This window comes from Gymnoscopelus microlampas (genome assembly GCF_963454915.1).
Source record: "Gymnoscopelus microlampas genome assembly, chromosome: 12".
Classification (NCBI taxonomy): Eukaryota; Metazoa; Chordata; class Actinopteri; order Myctophiformes; family Myctophidae; genus Gymnoscopelus; species Gymnoscopelus microlampas.
The window spans coordinates 30965254-30991026 of NC_139949.1; the positions used below are offsets into that span (position 1 = coordinate 30965254).

At 38.3% G+C, this 25773-nt stretch overlaps 2 protein-coding genes across 4 annotated transcripts in view; one reads left to right on the plus strand and one right to left on the minus strand.

Annotated features, from left to right (window-relative positions):
* The window catches only part of gria3a (glutamate receptor, ionotropic, AMPA 3a), a 92652-nt gene extending 83258 nt beyond the window's left edge, over positions 1 to 9394 (plus strand). The window contains exons 14-16 of one of the 2 annotated variants that reach the window (XM_084074743.1): positions 6070 to 6184; positions 7532 to 7780; positions 7996 to 9394. In XM_084074743.1, the coding sequence (XP_083930869.1) occupies positions 6070 to 6184; positions 7532 to 7777 (361 nt within the window). In that variant the 3' untranslated portion in view covers positions 7778 to 7780; positions 7996 to 9394. The remainder of the gene's footprint in view (positions 1 to 6069; positions 6185 to 7531; positions 7781 to 7995) is intronic. The other variant, XM_084074744.1, reaches the window with a different exon arrangement.
* A 13287-nt stretch (positions 9395 to 22681) lies between these two features.
* The window catches only part of thoc2 (THO complex 2), a 31994-nt gene continuing 28902 nt past the window's right edge, over positions 22682 to 25773 (minus strand). Inside the window, exons 34-39 of one of the 2 annotated variants that reach the window (XM_084073658.1) lie at positions 25121 to 25255; positions 24897 to 24966; positions 24653 to 24795; positions 24405 to 24481; positions 23581 to 23620; positions 22682 to 23458 (exon numbers count right to left, since the gene is read on the minus strand). In XM_084073658.1, coding sequence (XP_083929784.1) covers positions 23593 to 23620; positions 24405 to 24481; positions 24653 to 24795; positions 24897 to 24966; positions 25121 to 25255 — 453 coding nt within the window. In that variant the 3' untranslated portion in view covers positions 22682 to 23458; positions 23581 to 23592. Of the gene's footprint in view, positions 23459 to 23580; positions 23621 to 24404; positions 24482 to 24652; positions 24796 to 24896; positions 24967 to 25120; positions 25256 to 25773 lie in introns of those variants that run through there. The other variant, XR_014601908.1, reaches the window with a different exon arrangement.

Genomic DNA, 25773 nt, shown 5'->3' on the forward strand with positions numbered 1-25773 from the left:
TATATCGTAATGTGTAGCCATACAGCTTTACACCTTCCATCTATATGTGCAACACGTATTTAAGTGTGGTTGAATGAGCTCCCATTTCTCACAATGGCACATTAATTGTTATTGATCAAGGCTTTCCTGCTTTTGCAGTGTGCTATGGCAGGCTTTCTAGAATAATATGCTATACTTTACCACTTAAAACCTCTATAAATGCTAAACTAATACTTAGTTGACTGGGGTCGGCTCTGTACTTGATCGGCTCTTTTTATCCCTCTACACCAAATCTCTTCGCCGAAAATAGCCAATCTACAAGCTCACAATGCATCGCAATAACGACACAATATGAGTTTGTTTATTTGCTTTTTTCCACTACTCTTCCCCCCCAGAATAGTGATGCTATGGTTAAAGTGGTTAACTGCGTCTCATAGTCTTAAGTGTGCTTGTCAAGCTGCCCAAGGACTGGGAGCTTTTTCATGCCAATTCAGAGATCAAATTTGATTGTATATCCTTCCTATAAATGAGGCCCCTGATCTTGTCTTTCATGACACAGGAACAGCTCAACTGTAGATCTGCCTGTTTATTTTCTTCAGCTTGCATCGTGGCCACAGTACACCTGGCATATTGTGAAAGAAGACAGGCTAACGTTGTTGTTGCTGATTTTAGTCATCCATTCCTGAGTAAGCAGGCTATAGATACTAACAGCAGGACAACACAAAGTAGCCATCTCTTCATAATTGCAGTTTACCTATATTCCTTGTTAGACAAGAGAGCAGATTATGTTTTTATAGTATCAAACCTGACTGCCACATTCCTTTGTCTTTCTTTTCTTCGCAGGAAAAAAATATGTTCTTGGATATATTGTATGTAACAACCACTGAGAGAGGAAATTCAATAGTGCTAATTATCAAGTAAATACTGATATTTAATTATCCCCTGAATTCAGATGATATAGATGATTGACTTTAAAATTCAGAAGGTAAAGATGTAAATGGAGAAAAAAAAGAGGAATTAATTAATATACAACTTCAATAAGCTTATTGTGTGCACATGCACAAGTAAAACTCCAGTTAGCAAACATACTAGTAAGTATAAGTATTTGTAGATAATAATTTGAGTCATGACAATTGGATGATGCAAGATTGCTGCAGTATGTACTCAATTGCAAGTGAATAGTTTTTCATTGCAGAGTTTTTAGATTTGACCTCATAGTATGAGTCTCATACTCACAGTCACACCCATATATATACTCATATTCATATTTGTACAAATATATTCATAATCATTGTAGAAATACATGGTAATACATTACATATATGCAACTAGATTTTCTACAAAACAAAAGGACTCAGAAACAGATTAGATACTATTAGTCCCATTCTCATTTCCCTCTTAATTTTTTATGAATTGATTTAATTAACATGAACATCTATTTACTGGTCTACAGGATGACCGAAACTGGTTTCACCGACATTTTCCTATCTCTATCAAATCAATTTTCCATGTACCAAAATCCTAGTTTTCTTTTGTTTAATTGTTTTTATTTTACATTATTCTGTCCACATTTTTAGTCCTTTTAAATTCTGAGATTCATCATCCTTACAGTTCCTGGCTTCTCTAGAGGCAGCACTAGAGAACATTATTTAAATACTCAACTCCACCACCTGGTGGTTTGTCTAAAGTTTGCTCATTAAATTAATATTAAACAGCTCCAAATGACAGGTTGTTATCTAACAGCAGTATATTGAAAATTCCAGGATGTTGGATGTTTTCCATGTTTGAGGTTTGGCAGTCTAAAAAATGAAGAGCTTTAGGGGAACGGGACAGATTGTTATTTATAGTTATTATTTCTGTACAGTTTTGGGTGAATGCTTCTTAAATATGCTTCACCCAAAAAGCACTTGCCTTAACCAGATGTGTTTAGCCTAATTGCGGTTAACATATCAGCCAGAAACAAACAATTTAATAAAATAGAGGATTTACTGCCTCTGGTAATTTTATGCAGTGCAAAAATGATACCAACAGAAATGTACTGTACCTGTTTGTGACTAAATTTGTATATATATATATATATTATTCAGTGTTTCTTACTGGGGTAAACAACTATACAGACGTTTGTTATAGTAATTGACCAGTTAATTATAATATAATTAATATTACCATTATGAAATTATGGAAATTATTTAGATTTACTTAAAAATGCCAGGGAAAGAGAATGTTATGTACTGTATCTAAGCTCCTTAGCTTGATCTAAGCTGTATCTAAGCTCCTTAGCTTGATAGACGCTAGTTTGATATGTGCCATGGGAAGTCCAGGTGTGCCCTTTTTCTTTCTTTTTGACAATGGTGCCGGTAAGCAGAGGCAGGTTGGCTGGGACCTAAGCCTGCGGCAGGCTATGCTGGGAAGTGGACACAATGGCTGCAAAAACACTCGCATAGTGGAGTGCTGGAGGGAAGCAAACCAGGGAACAAAGAATCACTGAGTGATTTTCTTTACACCAGCTCCACAGGCGAGGAATGTAGGTTTTCTTTTGGTACAGTCCTGAACCCCAGCAGCATCCATGGAAGCCAATCGTGCCAACCGACTTCCTTCAGACGGGCTCTCAAAGAGGCTTTCATGGAGCGGTGGAAACGTTCACACAGGCTGTTGGCCTGCAGATGCAACACAGTTGTACGATGGTGTTTCATACCAAAGCTCTGGGCATCGATAGCCAAGAAGTCTAAGGTTAATTAGGGGTCTACATTGATGTGAGATGGCATGCTGAACCGGGCTGCCCAGTTGCCAATGAATGCTCAAGCTATGATGGCCATTGCTGTCGACACCAGAGGAACAGCCTCTGGGTCCATGTTGACATGATGGTCTCTGATGATGATGGGGCAGCAGTGGCTCAGGCCGTAGAGCGGCTGCTTGGGAATCGGAAGGTTCCCAGTTCGATCCCCAGCTCCCTCGGGGTTAGTGTTGGTGTCCCGAACAGCTCCCGATGAGCAGGTTGGTACCTTGCATAGTTTCCTCTGCCGTCGGTGTGTGAATGTTTGCGTAAATGTAATGCACATTGTAAAGCGCTTTGGATGAAGGCACTGTATGAATTTGCCATTTATGATCGCACTGACGCTCAGGCATCTAATATTAGGCTGATGGCACTTTGATGTGGTAGTGAACATAGACACATGCTGGCAGTTCATGTAGGCAGCATTCAAATCTCAGTTGTCCTTCCGTAGCTTGTGCCACACGAACTTTGCTGCAACCAGCTTCTGTCTCCAGTCCTTGGGTACAAGACTACAATGGGGCACTGGGGCTGGTGGTGCTATCGAACTAGACCACGGCCAGCTGTAGGCTGGTGACCAATTGGTGTAATTGATGACCAAGTGAACAGTACCGACAACAGCCCGAGAGACACTGTCAGTAAGGCTTGTTCTTCCCCGCAAAATGTTGGATATCTGTGTAAAATTCTGAGATGTAGGCAAGGTTCTGGGGGCAAACCATGGTTCAGCGACCTTGGACATGGTAATAACCATGGTCTGCACACTGCAGTCCATAAACGCTATGAACAGTTGGGCTTGCAGTCTAAGATAGTTGGCTACACGCACATCAAAATGCGAATTTAAACAGGTACGGGATTTCTTTTTAATAGTTCAAGAAAAAGATATGCACACAGTTCCTCATGCTCCCAAATGGAAGTTTATTTAGTATAATGTTTCCACCCGTATGGTCTTTGTGAAGTACAGAAATCAGTGGTCTGTGATCCACAAAAGCTGTAAACAGTTGGGCTTCTAACATGAAATGGAAGTGGCAGAGACCTAGCAGCTCGCCGTTGAAAGTGGTGTACTTCCATTCGTTGGGTCGAAGCTGTCGGGCACCGTCGACCGGTCATGGATGATTCCAAAGCGTCGGTCGTGAGGGTGATAGTCTCACTGGGGAATGCGTATGTCAGCATGGTTGCCTTTGCCAGTGCCCACTTGGAAGTCTGCAAAAGACTTGGCCATGTCATCCAACCAGTCGATCGCCGGCTTGGGGGCCTTGTTTTTGAGTGCCTCGTACAGAGGATGCATGAGTTTGGCTGCGCAGGGGATGAACTGGTGATAGGACAGGTGAAATAGGACTGCCTGCCTTTCCCAGTACACTTACCTGGACAACTGTGTCAGCGAGGAAATGCCGCCCAGAAAGGGTTTCCTTAATGAAGAGTTGGCAGTCTGAGCGAGTGTCACCTAGCTATGGCAGTCACTGAGCTCCTTCTCCTGCGCAGTGGGAGACCAAAGAGGCTGTGTGTTAGGCAGTGGCTTTGTTGACAGGGTTAATGGAGGCTGTAAAAGCTGCAAACACAGAATGCCCTTGTTTGGTGGAGTGAAAGTTGTTGGCCTTCTTAGCCAAATCACAAATGTCTGTAATGGGCAATCTTGCCGATTTCCCTCAAATACAAAAATGGAAGATTAAATGAAATGAACATAAACTAATGACATTTTTCACAATAATACATGAACTCCCTAAACACATTCCCCAAGGCAAATAATAACACATTAACAGAACAATAACTACACAGATGCGACCAAGGCCTGCTGGGAAATCCCTCCTCAGCCACTAACAGCCCAGGACACTAAAATATTTGACATATATTTGGCATATTTGATTTTATGCATACAAAAATGGCAGTGCGCTGCAAGATGTTGACATGTCGTTAAGTTACTCTGGAATCGTCAAAGAGTGTCGAGGTTACCAATGTAGTGTTTCCGAGAACACACAGAACATTCTTCTCAATGGCTAGCCTCAACTGTCAAAACACTAGCGCACGATAGTGACAACAAGACACAACTGATTGATGCAGCCAAAACACATGATCACACACCATAATGGAAAATCACATATAAATGTCAACAATGACAGCATGTGGATTATGTTTACTTACTGCCCACTACACTACTGCACTACTATCCGACCATGTTTTCCCTTGGATACAAATATGGCCACTTTTTAACAGACATTAGTAAGTGATGAGTGAAAACAATGACTGCATACACCTAGTGTAGATGTCCCAATCTGTTACTTCTTCTATAGGGAAAGCTCAAAGTGAATAAGACTTGGAAAACTTGCAGGTTGGCCATAAGAAACCATTCAATATGGATCATGCATGATATCTACTTAGTTTGTTTTTATACTGTATGTCGAGTATCATCTATTTGATTTATATGCTGTTACACAAATAATTCAGTGGTGAATACAATATATTTATTGTTAGATTTACAAACATATTTTTTTCTGTATGAAAATAAGCATGGACATGTAGCAGTCAAGTGAGTCCAGCATAATGTCTTGCAAAACAAAACCCCAAAGAAAGATTCTCCTCAACCCAAAGATTAAAGTCTCGCCAGACAACTGGCAAACTACAAAGACTCTGCTGCTGAGCAACACCTATTACAATACCTAAGAGACAAGTGCACATCAATGCAAATGGCCACATTATGGTCATTATATCTACTCAATTTGTACATAACAAGCTAGTCTTTCTGGAGCAGGCTCTGAGGTGTTTTGCTCTGTGGTTGTCTATGAAGAACGGGGTGGTTTTGTGAGACATTGGCTACACATAGCCACACAAAATACTGAATATTATTTTGACTCTTGAGAGCATAAACATTTACCCTAGGTCAATTCTTACACTCTCAGAGTTGAATTAACACTCATGTCTTTGCTGTGATAATGAAAGTGGACTGCTTTTTTCTTTTTTTTATTAGGCAAGAAAGGGTTCCTGTCAGATCCACCTAATTAATTATTTAAAAAGCTGCACAAAAATTTGCCCACAGCAATCCCACCTCTTTGTTGTACAAAGCTATGCGGCAGCTTCTTACTCTGCAAGTTAAAATATATTCTACCTTGAACAGTGTGTGCCGATTACTCAAAGCGATATACGTGGGGTCTGGCATGCTAGGGTAGTTATGGTTTATAAAAAAAAGTCACAGCTAGTGTTTGCTTGCTATCTGTGATGTCTTGGCCAGCACCCTACTCTTATCGCTTTGTACAGTATCAAGTAGATTAAAAGTTGAATAACATAAAATAACATAATATAATGTTATTTATGTTATTTCCCACGTGAAGAACTCCTGTAAACCTTGCAGTATTGAAACTCAGTGAACAAGGAGTCTTAGACAAGCTGAAAAACAAATGGTGGTACGATAAGGGTGAATGTGGAACCAAGGACTCTGGAAGTAAGGTCAGTCGCTGCAGGTCTTTTTATGCTGATTACAAATTGCATTTTGACTTAACTGTTCATATGCAAACATCTAAAGCATACATTCTTTAAAGCATACTAAAAATATAGAACACTTGCTTGGCTGTCCCTAGAATAATCTACAAAACACAGGGACAATATTATTTGATATTGTTATAGTTATGCTTCTTTCACTTACTTACTTCCACTATTATCATTATCTATCATAATCACCATTCATTATTTTAAACATAATTTCATCAATGTCTAGACATTTTGACAATCTAGATAAAACAAAGGTGCAGCATGTAATTATTATTGTGTACTCATACAATTATGAAAAGTTGAATCATGGAATTGCAACCATTATACTGCTTTTTTCTTGTCCAAACCACTATTGAAATTTTGTTTATTTGTGTTCTTATTCATTTGTTTGCAACATAATGTATAATTAATCCAGGGCCATTATGCATTACCCGTTATCAGCAAGTTTCCTTATTGTGAGAACCTCCAAACAGACCATTTCACATCAACTTGCCATACAATTGCCATACCAACAACTGGTGTTTAATGGCCTTGCCACAATAAATTACATTGGCTGCTGGGTTGCTTATTTTTTAATTCTATAGAAGTTATTAAACTAGTTTAACCGACTGAGTTAGGTGGGTGGTCCAGAGACTGTGATCCAAAGTGGAGATCAATATAATATCACCCTATCAAGACTTTGGGTTAAAATACAAATGGTAAAACCCATATAAAGGAATTTCAATATTTATGTTTGGCTTTTAATTGCAGCAAAATGGTTCAATTCAATTTTCACAGCTTGTCACTTTGGTTTAAATGTCAAGATGCAGTGTGACAAAGGATAAGTTGAATAGGTATTAGAGTCAAATCAGGGCTTAATGTTTAGACCTGTACGACTCTGACCACCTTCCTTTAGGGGTGACCTTGCAAAGAGACCACAAGGTAGGATAGATGGAGCCTTTCTCTCTACATTCACCAATCCAGCTCTTTTAGGGTAGAAAAGGGCTAGTTTACTATTTCTGCAACTGAGGAGTGACATTTCACTCGTTAAGTAGGAAATCACTGCAGCTTTCAACTTTGACAGGAAAGTCACTCAGTAAGTCAGCCTCAGATTACCCCAGGTCTACGTAACAGCAGGCAACTATCTGCAAGGGATTTGCTGTCTCCTCATTTTGCAATAAAGTTACTCAGTCCCTTTAGAATTTCTGGGAATGTTTAGTTCAGATAAAGTGTGACTGGTCTACTTCAAAGCTGGATTTGAGTCTGGCTGAGGCCAGCCTCACTATCAATTTAAAATTCTTAACAGTGTTCCCTACCTCCCCCCAGGACAAGACAAGTGCACTAAGCCTGAGCAATGTGGCTGGAGTCTTCTATATTCTGGTTGGGGGGCTTGGGCTGGCCATGACCGTGGCTTTGGTAGAATTCTGCTACAAGTCACGGCAAGAAACCAAAAGACTGAAACTGGCAAAGAATGCACAAAACTTTAAACCTGCCCCTCCAACAAATGCCCAGAATTTTGCCACGTACCGAGAAGGCTACAACGTGTATGGAACAGAGAGTGTTAAAATCTAGGGGGTATGTCTTCTGTCATTTTGCTTTTATAAGCTTGCTTAATGAGGAGTAAACAATACATTTACAAATGCATTTAACCTAATCATTAATCAAATGTCTTTACTTGTTTAAATTACTGTTGTTGAAGGAATTCCTGTTTTCCGGCTAAAGTACATTCCGTTGCAGAGTCAGGAATGATTTTCATTTATATTCTCTACTTGCTTCTGGTGGCTTTACAGATGTTGAATGTGTTCCGTTCTACCGGTTTATCTCGATGGAGATACAGTCACTCTGTATGAATACAACAAGCTGTGGCTGGCATCCTGGAGGCAAAAGACTTGGTCATCAGCTTGGGCCTGAGCCTACTGTCAACATCTGCTCATCCTGGGTCACAAAGCCTGTCACAAACATCCAAAGATGATGACGCAACAGGACTCGTTCTTCTGGAAATATGGAATTTGTCTCTTTTAGTGCCTTATGCAGCCTTCAGTGTCATGGCAATGCAATTGAAATTTTATTCACTTGAAAAATAGATTTAAATTTGCGAACTAAGGCGGAACATTTCGTTTCAGATTTCAGATGGGAACTAGATCAATGGTTGTAATCTATGTCAGAACGTTTTATTTTCCATTTTAAAGAAGAAGCGAAATGCCATCAAAAGTATCCCGAAGTACATACGTGTTTTAAATCCTTTGCAGACATATTTTTGTGGTGAAATGTTATGTTGGATTTAAATGTTATATTTAGTGTAGTGAAGTCACCTACTTAATTTACTAAGACTATTTTCAGTGTCATCATTAGGACAAGCTTCACTCAATAGATCAATCAATAAAAGTGACAATATTTGACCCTATTCCTTATTCAGAAAATGCAGGTCATGTTGAACTAGTCGAATGGTTTAGAAAGTGTCAATTTATTCTCGAAGGCTGTTGGACAAGGCAATATCATAATTTGTGTCTTTAGTCAATAAGATGCTTGGTTTGAATCTACTGCAATGAGATCACATTTGTCACAACTTCCAGAATTGTGAACCAAGAATATATTTTGTCGAGGTCCGGTTAGCTTTTAAAACAGTTGGTGCCATAATGCTGCAATATTCAAAACAACAGTAAGAATTGCTTTAGCAAATACTTGCATAGGAGATTGCCCCCTTTTCAACATACAGTATATTCAAACGGTTTAAGTAAGCATCCAGCCTCATTCAACACTTTGTACAAATTTAGCAGCTAGCCTCATTTAAATGCAATATCTGCAGTTGTGAATCTTTTAACATTTTGGTAAATTATAACATATAGTATATTTGGTTGTAACAAGCTTTTTCTGTGTCTGTGTATGCAGAAGTTTAGCTGGTGAAGTGTAAACTAAGCGTGGAGAAGGAAACAGCTTGTGTCTGTTTGAGTGACATCTCTTCAACTTTAGGGGGAAAAAAAGTAAAATTGCTACAAATCATGTATGCTTGTATTTGTTTAGTTTAACAAGACATTCATCTCCACACAAAAAAAGCATGTGAATTTGGTTGACAGTTTTACCAAACTGCAACCCTAAACAGGTCTGAGTGAGTCAACGGACAATCACATTTGATCTGTTTTATTCTTTATTTTAGGTTTTTGTTTTTTGATTTGTTTTTCCAATTTGTAATTGCACCTCAACAAAGAGAGTTGCATGTATGGGCAAAACTAACCTCTTTAGGGAGGTCATGTACAAAGAGTTTTATTACATTTCCTAAATAAAAGCATTTATATTCATCTTGTATGTATAATCATTATTATATCCATTGAAAATTCAGAGTATGTTTCTTTAATAATATCTCACTGTGTCCTGCTCAAACTATGGCAGTGAAACTTATATTAGAATTTTGCACATAATATGGTGATACAGCAGCAAGACAAGAAAGGTGTGTTGGTAGAGAACAAATGTCCGCCTGGAGACATGCCCAATGTCCCTCCATCTTTCTGTCTAGGGCATGTGATGACAATGTTTTGGGGTTGTGCACACATAATGTATATGAAAAGTAACAGAGAAATGGGGGAAGGCATATCATTGCTGTCGGGCAGATACCAGCTTTCCTATTTTTCATAAATCAGTGCTATTGAACACCCTTTACGTCTGTGTGTTGGTTAAAATATTAAACCAATGAAAAGTATTAAAAAGCGCTTCTGACAAAACCAGCTAAATCCATTGGATCCTCAAACTTTCTGCTAAACCAGCTGGGTGGAATTTTTGAACTGTGAATGGAGTTTCTAGGTGAAAGTGTTTTTTTGAGGTCCCAAAATCGTCCATCGACCTCCATTATAAATCTCTGAACTATTAAAGGAGTACAATTCTAAAACTATTAAACATTTCAAAGATTCCTTTTCAGGCAAACATGTCCACAGTAAGATGAACATTTTAAAGTATGAATGAGGTTACTAGGCGTAAGTATGTAGTTGTAAGCCTGCCTTTAAATGTCCATTGCCGCATCGACAATACATGGGGCGCTTAAAGTTAAATATCTCCAAAACTACAAATTATTAAAAAAAAAAAAATCTCAAGCATGCATGTCCACAGTAAGGTGGAATTTTTGAACTGTGAATGTCCTGAGCTTCAGAGCTCGATGAATGTTAGGGACCAAAAAAAGTGTCACTACAAAGTACTACCAATCAACTCTAAATTGCCTGAAACGTACTCCTAACAGGTTTTCGGGGGGACGATTTTGGCCTCCACACTTTGTGATTTTTTCGGATTTAACTTTCGTTTCGGTTTCGTTTCGGTAGTGACCCAATGGTGAAAAAATAAATTTACTAAGTCCAGAGCTCGATGAATGTTAGGGACCAAAAAAAGTGTCACTACAAAGTACTACCAATCAACTCTAAATTGCCTGAAACGTACTCCTAACAGGTTTTCGGGGAGACGATTTTGGCCTCCACACTTAGTGATTTTTTCGGATTTAACTTTCGTTTCGGTTTCGTTTCGGTAGTGACCCAATGGTGAAAAAATAAATTTACTAAGTCCAGAGCTCGATGAATGTTAGGGACCAAAAAAAAAGTCACTACCAATCAACTTTAAATTGCCTGAAACGTACTCCTATCACGTTTTTTTGGGGGGAAAAAAAAATGTTGGCCTCCAAACTTAGTGATTTTTTCGGATTTAACTTCGTTTCGGTAGTGACACAATGGTGTCACTACCGAATCGGAAAAAAAATTCCAGAGCTCGATGAATGTTAGGGACCAAAAAAAAGTCACTACCAATCAACTTTAAATTGCCTGAAACGTACTCCTAACAGGTTTTTGGGGGAACATTTTTTTTTCTCGTTTCGGTAGTGACACCATTGTTTCACTACCAAAACGAAAAAAAAATGACTAAGTCCAGAACTCGATGAATGTTAGGGACCAAAAAAAAAGTCACTACCAATCAACTTTAAATTGCCTGAAACGTACTCCTAACAGGTTTTTGGGGGATTTTTTTTTTTTTTCGTTTCGGTAGTGTCACTACTGAAACGGAAAAAAAATTACTAAGTCCAGAGCTCGATGAATGTTAGGGACCAAAAAAAAAGTCACTACCAATCAACTTTAAATTGCCTGAAGCGTACTCCTAACAGGTTTTTTGGGGAAAAAAAATGTTTTTCGTTTCGGTAGTGTCACTACCGAAACGGAAAAAAAATTACTAAGTCCAGAGCTCGATGAATGTTAGGGACCAAAAAAAAAGTCACTACCAATCAACTTTAAATTGCCTGAAACGTACTCCTAACAGGTTTTTTGGGGATTTCTTTTTTTTTTTTTTTTTCGGTAGTGTCACTACCGAAAAGGAAAAAAATGTACTAAGTCCAGAGCTCGATGAATGTTAGGGACCAAAAAAAAAGTCACTACCAATCAACTTTAAATTGCCTGAAACGTACTCCTAACAGGTTTTTGGGGGAACAATTTTTTTTTCGTTTCGGTAGTGTCACTACCGAAACGGAAAAAAAATTACTAAGTCCAGAGCTCGATGAATGTTAGGGACCAAAAAAAAAGTCACTACCAATCAACTTTAAATTGCCTGAAACGTACTCCTAACAGGTTTTTGGGGGAACAATTTTTTTTTCGTTTCGGTAGTGACACCATTGTGTACCGAAACGGAAAAAAATGTACTAAGTCCAGAGCTCGATGAATGTTAGGGGCCAAAAAAAAAGTCACTACCAATCAACTTTAAATTGCCTGAAATGTATCCTAACAGGTTTTTGGGGGAAAACATTTTTTTCTCGTTTCGGTAGTGACACCATTGTCTCACTACCGAAACGGAAAAAAATTACTAAGTTCAGAGCTCGATGAATGTTAGGGACCAAAAAAAAAGTCACTACCAATCAACTTTAAATTGCCTGAAACGTACTCCTAACAGGTTTTTGGGGGAACAAGTTTTATTTCGTTTCGGTAGTGACACCATTGTGTCACTACCGAAACGGGACCAATTTTTTTTTGGCCTCCACACTTAGTGATTTTTTTCGGATTTAACTTCGTTTCGGTAGTGACACAATGGTGTCACTACCGAAACGGGACCAAAAAAAAAGTCGGTAGCACTTTACAATAATGACCCGTTATAAAGCATTTATAAACGTTTATAAGTAGTTTGTAAACTATTAACAAATCATTAACAACCTGTTTGTTGACATTCGTAAATGATTACTAAAACCTTTATAACTACAGTTACAAATCATTTGTAAAGTATTAGTAAGTAGTGAACTATTCATGAATAAGCCATTTATATACATCTGTAAAAGATTATTAAATCATTTGTAACGACCCATTCTAAAGCATTTATAAACGTTTATAAGCAGTTTGTAGACTATTAACAAATCATTAACAACCTGTTTATTGACATTCGTAAATGATTACTAAAACCTTCATAACTACGGTTACAAATCATCTATAAAGGTATTAGTAACTATTCATGAATAAGCCATGTATAATACATCTGTAAATGATTATTAAATCATTTGTAACTGATGTTACATAATATATACAAGCTATTGGTAGCTTGTTCATGTTTAACATATGCTTTGTTAAACATTCCTAAAGTATCTATAAATCCTTAGTACATGTTATTATGTGCCCTATAGTAAAGTGAAGACAGTTCATCATTTACAACTGTCTGTTAATGTGTTTGTTCATGTTTAACATGCTTTGTAAAACATTCCTAAAATATCTATAAATCCTTTGTACATGTTATTATGTGCCCTACAGTAAAGTGAAGACAGTTCATCATTTATGACTGTCTGTTAATGTGGACTTTCTCCTTACCTGTTGCAAACTACCTGGCTTTCATGAATGCAGACACCAAACAATTACTAGAATTATCATTCATGTTAAGCAAATGATGCGTAAGACATTCATAAAGAGTATGTAAACCATTTGTGGTGTTAGGGACCAAAAAAGTCACTACAAAGTACTACCAATCAACTCTAAATTGCCTGAAACGTACTCCTAACAGGTTTTTGGGGGGACGATTTTGGCCTCCACACTTAGTGATTATTTCGGATTTAACTTTCGTTTCGGTGGTGACCAACTTTCGTTTCGGTAGTTTGATTACAAAATGTAAGTTGTGTAAAAAATAATCTGACTATACTAAGTTGTTATTTGTTTGTTTAAGTCAGGCTATACTCTACTCAGAGTCATAAGTTTACAAAATGTACTAAAGTACAGTGAACGTCTGTGCGGTTTGTCTTCATCACTGAAAATGACGTACATGTAAACTGATGTCATGTGCAGTTGGGGTGAAGAAACACAACCATTTCACTCCTAATAATACCTATTTGATTTGACATCCTGACTTGCTGCTGTAGCTGAGGCTTGAACCTGTTACCTGCGGCTCACTAGTCAGTGACTCTATCCATTCACCTACAGCTGTTTCCTTGGAATTTGCGGTTCTGAAACGATTTGTTGTCAACCCCCCAAATTGACATGTATTTGGGCAGTGGACCCCAATGTGAAAAGATGTAGTGTCAGGGCCCCCCATGAAAAAGATTTATATTTATGCTGTAACACATTATTTTAAAGTTATTTGTCTTGTTTGTTGTTCAAGTCAAAGCACCAGGAAGGCTGTACTTGTCAGCCATCTGTTAGCTCAATGGGTTGAGACGCAGTATTCATGATCCAGAGGCCATGAGTTCAAATCCCATTGATGTCTTTCCTATGATTCTTTCCTTTGCAGACTGGCTTCCAGAAGATCAACTGAAAACTACCAGGAAGGCTATATTTGTCATCCAACTGTTAGCTCAATGGGTTGAGACGCAGTATACATGATCCAGAGGCCATGAGTTCAAATCCCATTGATGTCTTGCCTATGATTCTTTCCTTTGCAGACTGGCTTCCAGAAGATCAACTAAAAACTACCAGGAAGGCTGTACTTGTCAGCCATCTGTTAGCTCAATGGGTTGAGACGCAGTATTCATGATCCAGAGGCCATGAGTTCAAATCCCATTGATGTCTTTCCTATGATTCTTTCCTTTGCAGACTGGCTTCCAGAAGATCAACTGAAAACTACCAGGAAGGCTGTACTTGTCAGCCATCTGTTAACTCAATGGGTTGAGACGCAGTATACATGATCCAGAGGCCATGAGTTCAAATCCCACTGGTGTCTTTACTGTGATGCTTCCCTTTGCAGACTAACTTCTAGAAAAACAAGTTAAAACCACCAGAAAACCTGTAACTGTCAGCCAACAGCATAGCTCAACTGGTAGAGCGTCTGTCCAATAACATGACTTGACTTGACTTGACTTGAGTGGGTTCGATTCCCACTCGAGTCAAGTGTCCCCGGTAACTTGGGGCAACGGATAAATTGACTGATATCCTTAGTGATGCTTCCCTTTGCAGACTAACTTCTAGAAAAACAAGTTAAAACCACCAGAAAACCTGTAACTGTCAGCCAACAGCATAGCTCAACTGGTAGAGCGTCTGTCCAATAACATGACTTGACTTGACTTGAGTGGGTTCGATTCCCACTCGAGTCAAGTGTCCCCGGTAATTTGGGGCAACGGATAAATTGACTGATATCCTTAGTGATGCTTCCCTTTGCAGACTAACTTCTAGAAAAACAAGTTAAAACCACCAGGAAACCTGTAACTCTCAGCCTACAGCATAGCTCAACTGGTAGAGCGTCTGTCCAATAACATGACTTGACTTGAGTGGGTTCGATTCCCACTTGAGTCAAGTGTCCCCGGTATCTTGGGGCAACGGATAAAAGAGCTATGCTGTAGGCTGAGAGTTACAGGTTTCCTGGTGGTTTTAACTTGTTTTTCTAGAAGTTAGTCTGCAAAGGGAAGCATCACTAAGGATATCAGTCAATTTATCCGTTGCCCCAAATTACCGGGGACACTTGACTCGAGTGGGAATCGAACCCACTCAAGTCAAGTCAAGTCAAGTCATGTTATTGGACAGACGCTCTACCAGTTGAGCTATGCTGTTGGCTGACAGTTACAGGTTTTCTGGTGGTTTTAACTTGTTTTTCTAGAAGTTAGTCTGCAAAGGGAAGCATCACTAAGGATATCAGTCAATTTATCCGTTGCCCCAAGTTACCGGGGACACTTGACTCGAGTGGGAATCGAACCCACTCAAGTCAAGTCAAGTCAAGTCATGTTATTGGACAGACGCTCTACCAGTTGAGCTATGCTGTTGGCTGACAGTTACAGGTTTTCTGGTGGTTTTAACTTGTTTTTCTAGAAGTTAGTCTGCAAAGGGAAGCATCACAGTAAAGACACCAGTGGGATTTGAACTCATGGCCTCTGGATCATGTATACTGCTTCTCAACCCATTGAGTTAACAGATGGCTGACAAGTACAGCCTTCCTGGTAGTTTTCAGTTGATCTTCTGGAAGCCAGTCTGCAAAGGAAAGAATCATAGGAAAGACATCAATGGGATTTGAACTCATGGCCTCTGGATCATGAATACTGCGTCTCAACCCATTGAGCTAACAGATGGCTGACAAGTACAGCCTTCCTGGTAGTTTTTAGTTGATCTTCTGGAAGCCAGTCTGCAAAGGAAAGAATCATAGGCAAGACATCAATGGGATTTGAACTCATGGCCTCTGGATCATGTATACTGCGTCTCAACCCATTGAGCTAACAGTTGGATGACAAATATAGCCTTCCTGGTAGTTTTCAGTTGATCTTCTGGAAGCCAGTCTGCAAAGGAAAGAATCATAGGAAAGACATCAATGGGATTTGAACTCATGGCCTCTGGATCATGAATACTGCGTCTCAACCCATTGAGCTAACAGATGGCTGACAAGTACAGCCTTCCTGGTGCTTTGACTTGAACAACAAACAAGACAAATAACTTTAAAATAATGTGTTACAGCATAAATATAAATCTTTTTCATGGGGGGCCCTGACACTACATCTTTTCACATTGGGGTCCACTGCCCAAATACATGTCAATTTGGGGGGTTGACAACAAATCGTTTCAGAACCGCAAATTCCAAGGAAACAGCTGTAGGTGAATGGATAGAGTCACTGACTAGTGAGCCGCAGGTAACAGGTTCAAGCCTCAGCTACAGCAGCAAGTCAGGATGTCAAATCAAATAGGTATTATTAGGAGTGAAATGGTTGTGTTTCTTCACCCCAACTGCACATGACATCAGTTTACATGTACGTTATTTTCAGTGATGAAGACAAACCGCACAGACGTTCACTGTACTTTAGTACATTTTGTAAACTTATGACTCTGAGTAGAGTATAGCCTGACTTAAACAAACAAATAACAACTTAGTATAGTCAGATTATTTTTTACACAACTTACATTTTGTAATCAAACTACCGAAACGAAAGTTGGTCACCACCGAAACGAAAGTTAAATCCGAAATAATCACTAAGTGTGGAGGCCAAAATCGTCCCCCCAAAAACCTGTTAGGAGTACGTTTCAGGCAATTTAGAGTTGATTGGTAGTACTTTGTAGTGACTTTTTTGGTCCCTAACACCACAAATGGTTTACATACTCTTTATGAATGTCTTACGCATCATTTGCTTAACATGAATGATAATTCTAGTAATTGTTTGGTGTCTGCATTCATGAAAGCCAGGTAGTTTGCAACAGGTAAGGAGAAAGTCCACATTAACAGACAGTCATAAATGATGAACTGTCTTCACTTTACTGTAGGGCACATAATAACATGTACAAAGGATTTATAGATATTTTAGGAATGTTTTACAAAGCATGTTAAACATGAACAAACACATTAACAGACAGTTGTAAATGATGAACTGTCTTCACTTTACTATAGGGCACATAATAACATGTACTAAGGATTTATAGATACTTTAGGAATGTTTAACAAAGCATATGTTAAACATGAACAAGCTACCAATAGCTTGTATATATTATGTAACATCAGTTACAAATGATTTAATAATCATTTACAGATGTATTATACATGGCTTATTCATGAATAGTTACTAATACCTTTATAGATGATTTGTAACCGTAGTTATAAAGGTTTTAGTAATCATTTACGAATATCAATAAACAGGTTGTTAATGATTTGTTAATAGTCTACAAACTGCTTATAAAGCAGTTGTAAGCCTGCCTTTAAATGTCCATTGCCGCATCGACAATACATGGGGCGCTTAAAGTTAAATATCTCCATAACTACAAATGATTTTAAAAAAAAGTTTCTCAAGCATGCATGTCCACAGTAAGGTGGAATTTTTGAACTGTGAATGGAGTTTCTAGGTGAAAGTGTTTTTTAAGGTCCCAAAACCTTCCATCCGCCTCCATTCTAAATCTCTGAACTTTTAAAGGAGTACAATTCTAAAACTCTGCAACATTTCAAAGATTCCTTTTCAGGCAAACATGTCCACAGTAAGATGAATATTTTAAAGTATGAATGAGGTTACTAGGCATAAGTATGTAGTTGTAAGCCTGCCTTTAAATGTCCATTGCCGCATCGACAATACATGGGGCGCTTAAAGTTAAATATCTCCATAACTACAATTTTTTTTTTTTTTTAAGTTTCTCAAGCATGCATGTCCACAGTAAGGTGGAATTTTTGAACTGTGAATGGAGTTCCTAGGTGAAAGTGTTTTTTAAGGTCCCAAAACCTTCCATCCGCCTCCATTCTAAATCTCTGAACTTTTAAAGGAGTACAATTCTAAAACTATGCAACATTTCAAAGATTCCTTTTCAGGCAAACATGTCCACAGTAAGATGAATATTTTAAAGTATGAATGAGGTTACTAGGCGTAAGTATGTAGTTGTAAGCCTGCCTTTAAATGTCCATTGCCGCATCGACAATACATGGGGCGCTTAAAGTTAAATATCTCCATAACTACAAATGATTTTTAAAAAAAGTTTCTCAAGCATGCATGTCCACAGTAAGGTGGAATTTTTGAACTGTGAATGGAGTTTCTAGGTGAAAGTGTTTTTTAAGGTCCCAAAACCTTCCATCCGCCTCCATTCTAAATCTCTGAACTTTTAAAGGAGTACAATTCTAAAACTCTGCAACATTTCAAAGATTCCTTTTCAGGCAAACATGTCTACAGTAAGATGAATATTTTAAAGTATGAATGAGGTTACTAGGCATAAGTATGTAGTTGTAAGCCTGCCTTTAAATGTCCATTGCCGCATCGACAATACATGGGGCGCTTAAAGTTAAATATCTCCATAACTACAATTTTTTTTTTTTTTTAAGTTTCTCAAGCATGCATGTCCACAGTAAGGTGGAATTTTTGAACTGTGAATGGAGTTCCTAGGTGAAAGTGTTTTTTAAGGTCCCAAAACCTTCCATCCGCCTCCATTCTAAATCTCTGAACTTTTAAAGGAGTACAATTCTAAAACTATGCAACATTTCAAAGATTCCTTTTCAGGCAAACATGTCCACAGTAAGATGAATATTTTAAAGTATGAATGAGGTTACTAGGCGTAAGTATGTAGTTGTAAGCCTGCCTTTAAATGTCCATTGCCGCATCGACAATACATGGGGCGCTTAAAGTTAAATATCTCCATAACTACAAATGATTTTTAAAAAAAGTTTCTCAAGCATGCATGTCCACAGTAAGGTGGAATTTTTGAACTGTGAATGGAGTTTCTAGGTGAAAGTGTTTTTTAAGGTCCCAAAACCTTCCATCCGCCTCCATTCTAAATCTCTGAACTTTTAAAGGAGTACAATTCTAAAACTATGCAACATTTCAAAGATTCCTTTTCAGGCAAACATGTCCACAGTAAGATGAACATTTTAAAGTATGAATGAGGTTACTAGGCCTAAGTATGTAGTTGTAAGCCTGCCTTTAAATGTCCATTGCCGCATTGACAATGCATTGGGCGCTTACAGTTAAATATCTCCATAACTACAAATTATTATTTTTTTTAAGTTTCTCAAGCATGCATGTCCACAGTAAGGTGGAATTTTTGAACTGTGAATGGAGTTCCTAGGTGAAAGTGTTTTTTAAGGTCCCAAAACCTTCCATCCGCCTCCATTCTAAATCTCTGAACTTTTAAAGGAGTACAATTCTAAAACTATGCAACATTTCAAAGATTCCTTTTCAGGCAAACATGTCCACAGTAAGATGAATATTTTAAAGTATGAATGAGGTTACTAGGCGTAAGTATGTAGTTGTAAGCCTGCCTTTAAATGTCCATTGCCGCATCGACAATACATGGGGCGCTTAAAGTTAAATATCTCCATAACTACAAATGATTTTTAAAAAATGTTTCTCAAGCATGCATGTCCACAGTAAGGTGGAATTTTTGAACTGTGAATGGAGTTTCTAGGTGAAAGTGTTTTTTAAGGTCCCAAAACCTTCCATCCGCCTCCATTCTAAATCTCTGAACTTTTAAAGGAGTACAATTCTAAAACTATGCAACATTTCAAAGATTCCTTTTCAGGCAAACATGTCCACAGTAAGATGAACATTTTAAAGTATGAATGAGGTTACTAGGCCTAAGTATGTAGTTGTAAGCCTGCCTTTAAATGTCCATTGCCGCATTGACAATGCATTGGGCACTTACAGTTAAATATCTCCAAAACTACAAATGATTTCAAAGAAAAAATCTCAAGCATGCATGTCCACAGTAAGGTGGAATTTTCGGACTGTGAATGGAATTTCTAGGTGAAAGTGTTTTTTTGAGGTCCCAAAATCGTCCATCGACCTCCATTATAAATCTCTGAACTTTTAAAGGAGTACAATTCTAAAACTATTACAGTAGGTCTATTTCACACTCAGAGTTGGTGAGAGAGCAGAAAGCCGATCCCACACTGAAGGAGCTGTTCAATCTTGTTCTCCCCAAAAAGGAGGTGAAAAATTGTGCACAGGGGTACTTCATTGAGAATGTAGTACTTGAATGAGTACTACTGCCCAAGTGTGTGCCGAAGGGCCAAGGGTTCATTGGAGACACAATTTTCCAAATTGTCATTCCTCAGTGGGCAGCATGTTTCCCTGCCTTTGTGATTTGGAAACCTGACTTATTACTTAATTACTATTCTTTCACTATTTGGTGAATAAACGTTACACTTATTTATGTATTCCTCCGTGTCGTCTCCCCTTTTTTGTTATGGTCTCTGAGCCAGACTGTAACAATGGCTCAAGCTGCTCTCAGAGCCCCTTTTATGCCAGGTGAGTACAGGTGATGGCCCAGACCCCCACCCCTGGCACTCCTGGTACCCCATGAATAAAGCGTCATGTCTCTCATTTTCTACAATGAGAGACATTTCTATTACCTTTATATTATTTAATAAATGATGCATTTCATCCTCTATATATTGTCCAGCAACCTTTATGATAAAGGCGAAAAAAGATAGTAGACCCGTAGGAGCCAGATTGCTCAGATGCCAGAGATACTGATGACCTTGTGGTCTGAAGTCAAGAGCTCTTCCAACAGAGCTAACCAAGCACACTGACTTGTGTACATTGACATTATATGAACGTGATGAGTCATTCCACCAAATGAATTAAAGGCATTTGTTTACAAGTGCATGAGTCCAAGACTCAAGACCCAAAAGAGTCCCAAAACTCAAGACCCAAAAGAGTCTTGAGTCAAACGTGATAGATCCACGGAGACATCAAATTTCTCTTTTGGGCCTTAAGTCTTGGGACTCAAGGCCCAAAAGAGAAATTTGATGTCTCCGCAGGAGTAATAGGCTCTATGCACAGCAGCCATATTGGGTATGAATTGGGCCCCTTCCTTACTTCCTTCACAGGTGTTACCAATGATACTAATTAAGGCTCTGTTTCATTTAGTGTGGCATAGTGGTTGTCTTATTTTCAAGGACCCCCATAACTCTGAGAGTGTACAAATGGAACCAAATGGACCCGTAATTTGTACACTCTCAGAGTTACACACCCACCATAAGGGGCCATTTGGGAAGTGGGAGTGGGAGTGTTTCTAGTGAGCCAACATGCACAATATCAGCACCCTGACCAGAATGGAACAGAGCCTTCATTAGTATCATTGGTAACACCTGTGAAGGAAGTAAGAAGAGGCCCAATTTCTTTCCAATATGGCTGCTGTGCATAGAGCCTATTGGTTCGACACAAGACCCAAAAGAGAAATTTGATGTCTCCCCGGAATCATACGAGGAAGTAAAATGTATAATAAGCAAGAAAGGAAACATGGCCGCAATAAATGGATCCAGGGAGAAAGCGTGGCAAAGTATTGCCGACACTTTTAAATTACAATAACCCTGTGTCTGCTTTAATTAGCTGATAAAGCTAATACTAATTAATTAGTAAAACCTTAGCTGGGAAGAGTTCTTTCAGTTATAACCCCCCACCTTTAACTATCAGCAAACAGGGGAGGGACGCAGTCCCCCTGATGGTCCTCCGTGTACGTTGGCATGGGACTTGAACCTGCAAACTGTGTGTAGCAAAGGCAACTGGTCAAGCACACCACACCACTGCACCTTTGGGCCCTCAGCAGGTGTCTTCTAGTGGTTTTGACTTGTCAAAGTGCTAAAACATTGAAATATGGGATGACTGGGATTTGAACATGGAACTTCTGTGCTGAGTCTGATCACTATGCCATTACACCATCTCTCACTGTCTCTCATGCAGATTGTGGTCACACTCTATTTCAGTAATAGTAATTAAATTGATTAGATCTTATTGTATTTATTTCATTTTATTTGAATGCAGGGTCATTAAAATGGGGAGGCATACGTTAATCCGACATTCCATTTCTCCGACTATGTGGCATCCGCGTGCGGTTAGGGTTAGGGTTCGGGTTAACGTATTGCACCCATTATAATGAGTCCACATACAAACACATGTGTTGAATTAACTGTGGAAATAACACAACCTGCGTTTAACACTAGCCGACCATGTTTTGGTGGGAGCGCGCCCTTAACCCCTAATTCTGCTTTTGTGAAATAGGCCCCATGGTAACTAAGGTAGGATTGCGTACATTTTCTTTCCTGAAATCGAGTCATGGATAAACTTATCCAGGGTGCTCTGGCTAAACTAATCTGGCAAGATAATTCAGCCGATAAATCAGCTTTCATGAAACCGATTCATCGCAAATCCTGGCTAAATTAAGCCAGGATAGGTGTTAAATCCAGGTTTAACCCCTAATTCTGCTTTCATGAAATAGGCCCCTGGTCATCAAATTATTGGCTTAGGAATGCAACAAAAACAAATCCATGAATTCAAGGCTTCATGGGGTGTGCAATTGATAGAAAATAAGTATTTTTTGGGTGAACTCCTCCTTTCAGAAAGGGTGCCAATTTTTTAAACGGTGTGGTCAGACATAAATGGAACACTATAAATTTACTCTACTACACTATAAAAATACTCAATAGCAATGATTGCTATATCTTCTTATGTTTTAACAAAACAAAATGTTTAGTTTTAACCCAAAAATATAATTTACAGCACCTTTAATGGTGGCAATTGGTAGACATAGCAAACATTTATAATTTATAAAGCAAGTACAGCAACTTTCCCTTGTGTAACAGGAGGAAGTAGGGTAAGAGACACGATCAAAGTGACACACTAAGAAAACTATTATTTATTGGTTTAAAAAAGCATACACTCGAGTACAGCAGATAAAAACTCCAAAAGGTCATTTCAAAACAGTTGTATTTGGAGTACAGAGCTTTAGATTTTTTTGTTTGTTTGTTTGTTTTATTTTGTCGTCTTTACAATTCTATTTGCATCAAGGGTGAACTGGCAATTTATAAATTATGTAAAAACTTGAAAACACAAAAGGACATGACATAAAAAAAGTGACATGAATTACATGTTACCATCTTTATTATTGTACACATAATATACAAACTGGTCCTTTGTATCATTTTGCTCACCTCTGCCTAAATTCTTGCTTGGATTAAAAGGTAAAGAGAAATAAATAGACAAGTAACTCTAAAGGGTATGAGGTAAGTGAAAATGGAAAGCTTGCTAATTCCAATAAAATAAGCAAAAGCGAACTCTGATGACATAAAAAAGGACACATTTTTAACCTAGGGATTATTGAATGCGTGATCAGATGCTACAGTAACCAGATTTCTGAGAAGAATAACATTTCCTGTATTGAATAGCACATTGTGCCCATACTGAATAGGAACAAAAAAAACAGCTTTCAGCTCATTTGCTGAAATAAATTGAAATGAAAAACAAAAACTCTTAAAGTTGAATACTACAACTAACATCACTTGCAGGGCAATATCAAAAACAACACGGGCAGAAATTAAAGAACCGGATAACAAGATGATACAGATGGGGTTACAGCTGTCTCTGAGACAAAAAGCTCAGCTTCTCCAGTTTTGCTAAAGAGAGGGATAGGAGGGTGGATGAGAAATACTACCAAATACTGACCACAAAATTACAAGGAGTTCAAGGTAAAATGTTAACATAATTTATCAAAATATCCATGAAAATGATAGCTTACCTTTACTGCACATTATCTGTGCTTCTCAGAGGATTTATGAGTGTGAGTGTTAAGGGAAACAAAGAGTAATCCAATATGAGACTAAAAGCCCTGCGTGCACTGACTGACCGTGACCGACAATCTATAGGACCACGTGCCCTCGCTAGAGGGTCTTCAAACTGCTAATATACCCACTAATTCTAATATTAACAGTGGTCTACAGACAACATCAAATGTCAGCTAAAATAACAAACATTTAGATGCTAAATGTGATTTCACGACCAACATTTTTTTTTCTAATTTTCACTGACTTATATAGTTGTTGGAGATAGCATTGCTTAGTAACAAGGATTAGCAACATAAAGTATTAGCATTTTTCAACTTTGGCAGTAGGCACAATCCTGTACAGACGGAGCAGTTGCATGTTTCGCTAAAACAAAAAAAAAACAAAAAAAAGGCTCTCCTGTGATTTGTGAACTATAGCACACTTACCACAAAGTAAAATTAATTTAAAAGTGACATCATTCTAGTCTAGAGTAATCTGTTATTTTAAAACTTTCACCACTCAAAAGGATTTAACGCTGTTGTACTGCGACTGACACGGCAAGACTGAATGGCAACTACTCCTCTTCTTGCAGCTAAGTCATGAGACTATGCAGTTAAAAATCCGATTTATCCGATTGCTGTCATTATCAGTTTTATTTACGTAGAAAAGTCAGTGTTCAATATCACTAAATGTGATGAACCACTTTAAATTTGGGTTATTCACCCCACTTTGATATTAAAATATTCACACTATAAATGGTAAAAAGTGCTCACAGTTTTGGATTTACATTTAAGGATATTGTTTCTTCTCTTCTTTTCCACCACTACTGTCCCTCTTGTCTTTCTTGTCAGATTTCTCTTTATCATGCCTGGACTCCTGCAGCACATTAACAGAAAGAACATGTAAACTGAAAAATCCATATTATTGCTAGGATACAAGATTAATTAGCAATAACCTGTGACAATACAGAGCCATGAACTTGCTGTAGATTACCTAAATGTGATACTTGCAACAATCAAAGTGTGCAGTGAGAATAGTTCTGCTCACCTTTTTGCCTCCAGAGGAGGTTCTTTCAGGTTTTGCTGACTCTCCCTTCTCCTTACTGGAGGATTTGGGTCTCTTCTTCTCTTTTTCAGCTGAAAGTGCAGAGTCTGAGGAAGGACTGGTACTCTTGCTGTTTTTGGAGGAATCTGGACGAGAAGATAATGCTAATGTATATATCTTAGCTTGTACTGCATCATTATCATATAGGGAAGACAATTAAATAAGTGAGACGTGTCTGTGTCCTTACTAGTGCCGTTCTCATCTTTTCTACGTTTGGGTTCTTGGGTCACTGATTCCCGGTCACTGACAGTGTGGTCCTAAAAACAGATGACGACATGACACAAAATAACGCCAGTCAAGTTCTGTAATGATTTGACTTACTGAGTAACATGGGAATTTTCAATTGTGGTAGAACATTTATGATAATGATAGAACAATGATAGAACAATGATAAAAATGATAAATTCTCACTCTTTTCTTTTCTTTCCGATCCCTGTCTTCTTTCTTCTCTTTCGATCGGCCTTGTTGTGTGTTCTCAGACTCTTTCTTGTCCAATTCCTTCTCTCTGCTCTTGGATCGCGCAACTGAATTGTAGTTGGTGTGGTGCTGTTAAGATAATCACACACACAAACCAAACCAGAAAAGGGCATTATTTTTCCCCCCTTCATTTCAATTTACCATTCAAAACAGGTCTGACTTCATAACTACCCCACAGACCAATTCAAGTCTGGTACGGTACAAGAATAATATGTGGTGGAAAGTGCAAAGACTATTGCACAATAATTAAATAGCCAAGACTAAACACTGCTATTGGACATAAAAATACATACCATCGCTGTCAGACAGAAACATTGTATCTTTTTATCTTATGTTTTTCATAAATGAATGTCCTACCTAGTTTATACTTCCACGCATGTCCAAAATGGCAAAAGTAGCAAATCTACAAGCTCACAACGAATCGCAACGGGAATGTGTTGTGAGCTTGAAGATCTGCTAACTTCGGAATGTTTTTTCCCCCCGCCTATGTCATGCCCAAATAGGGACACCAGGTTGAAAGTGTCTAAGTCTGTCTGTGGGTTTTATAAATGTTTAACCAAAGAAAGGTATTAACAAGAGCTTGTGAC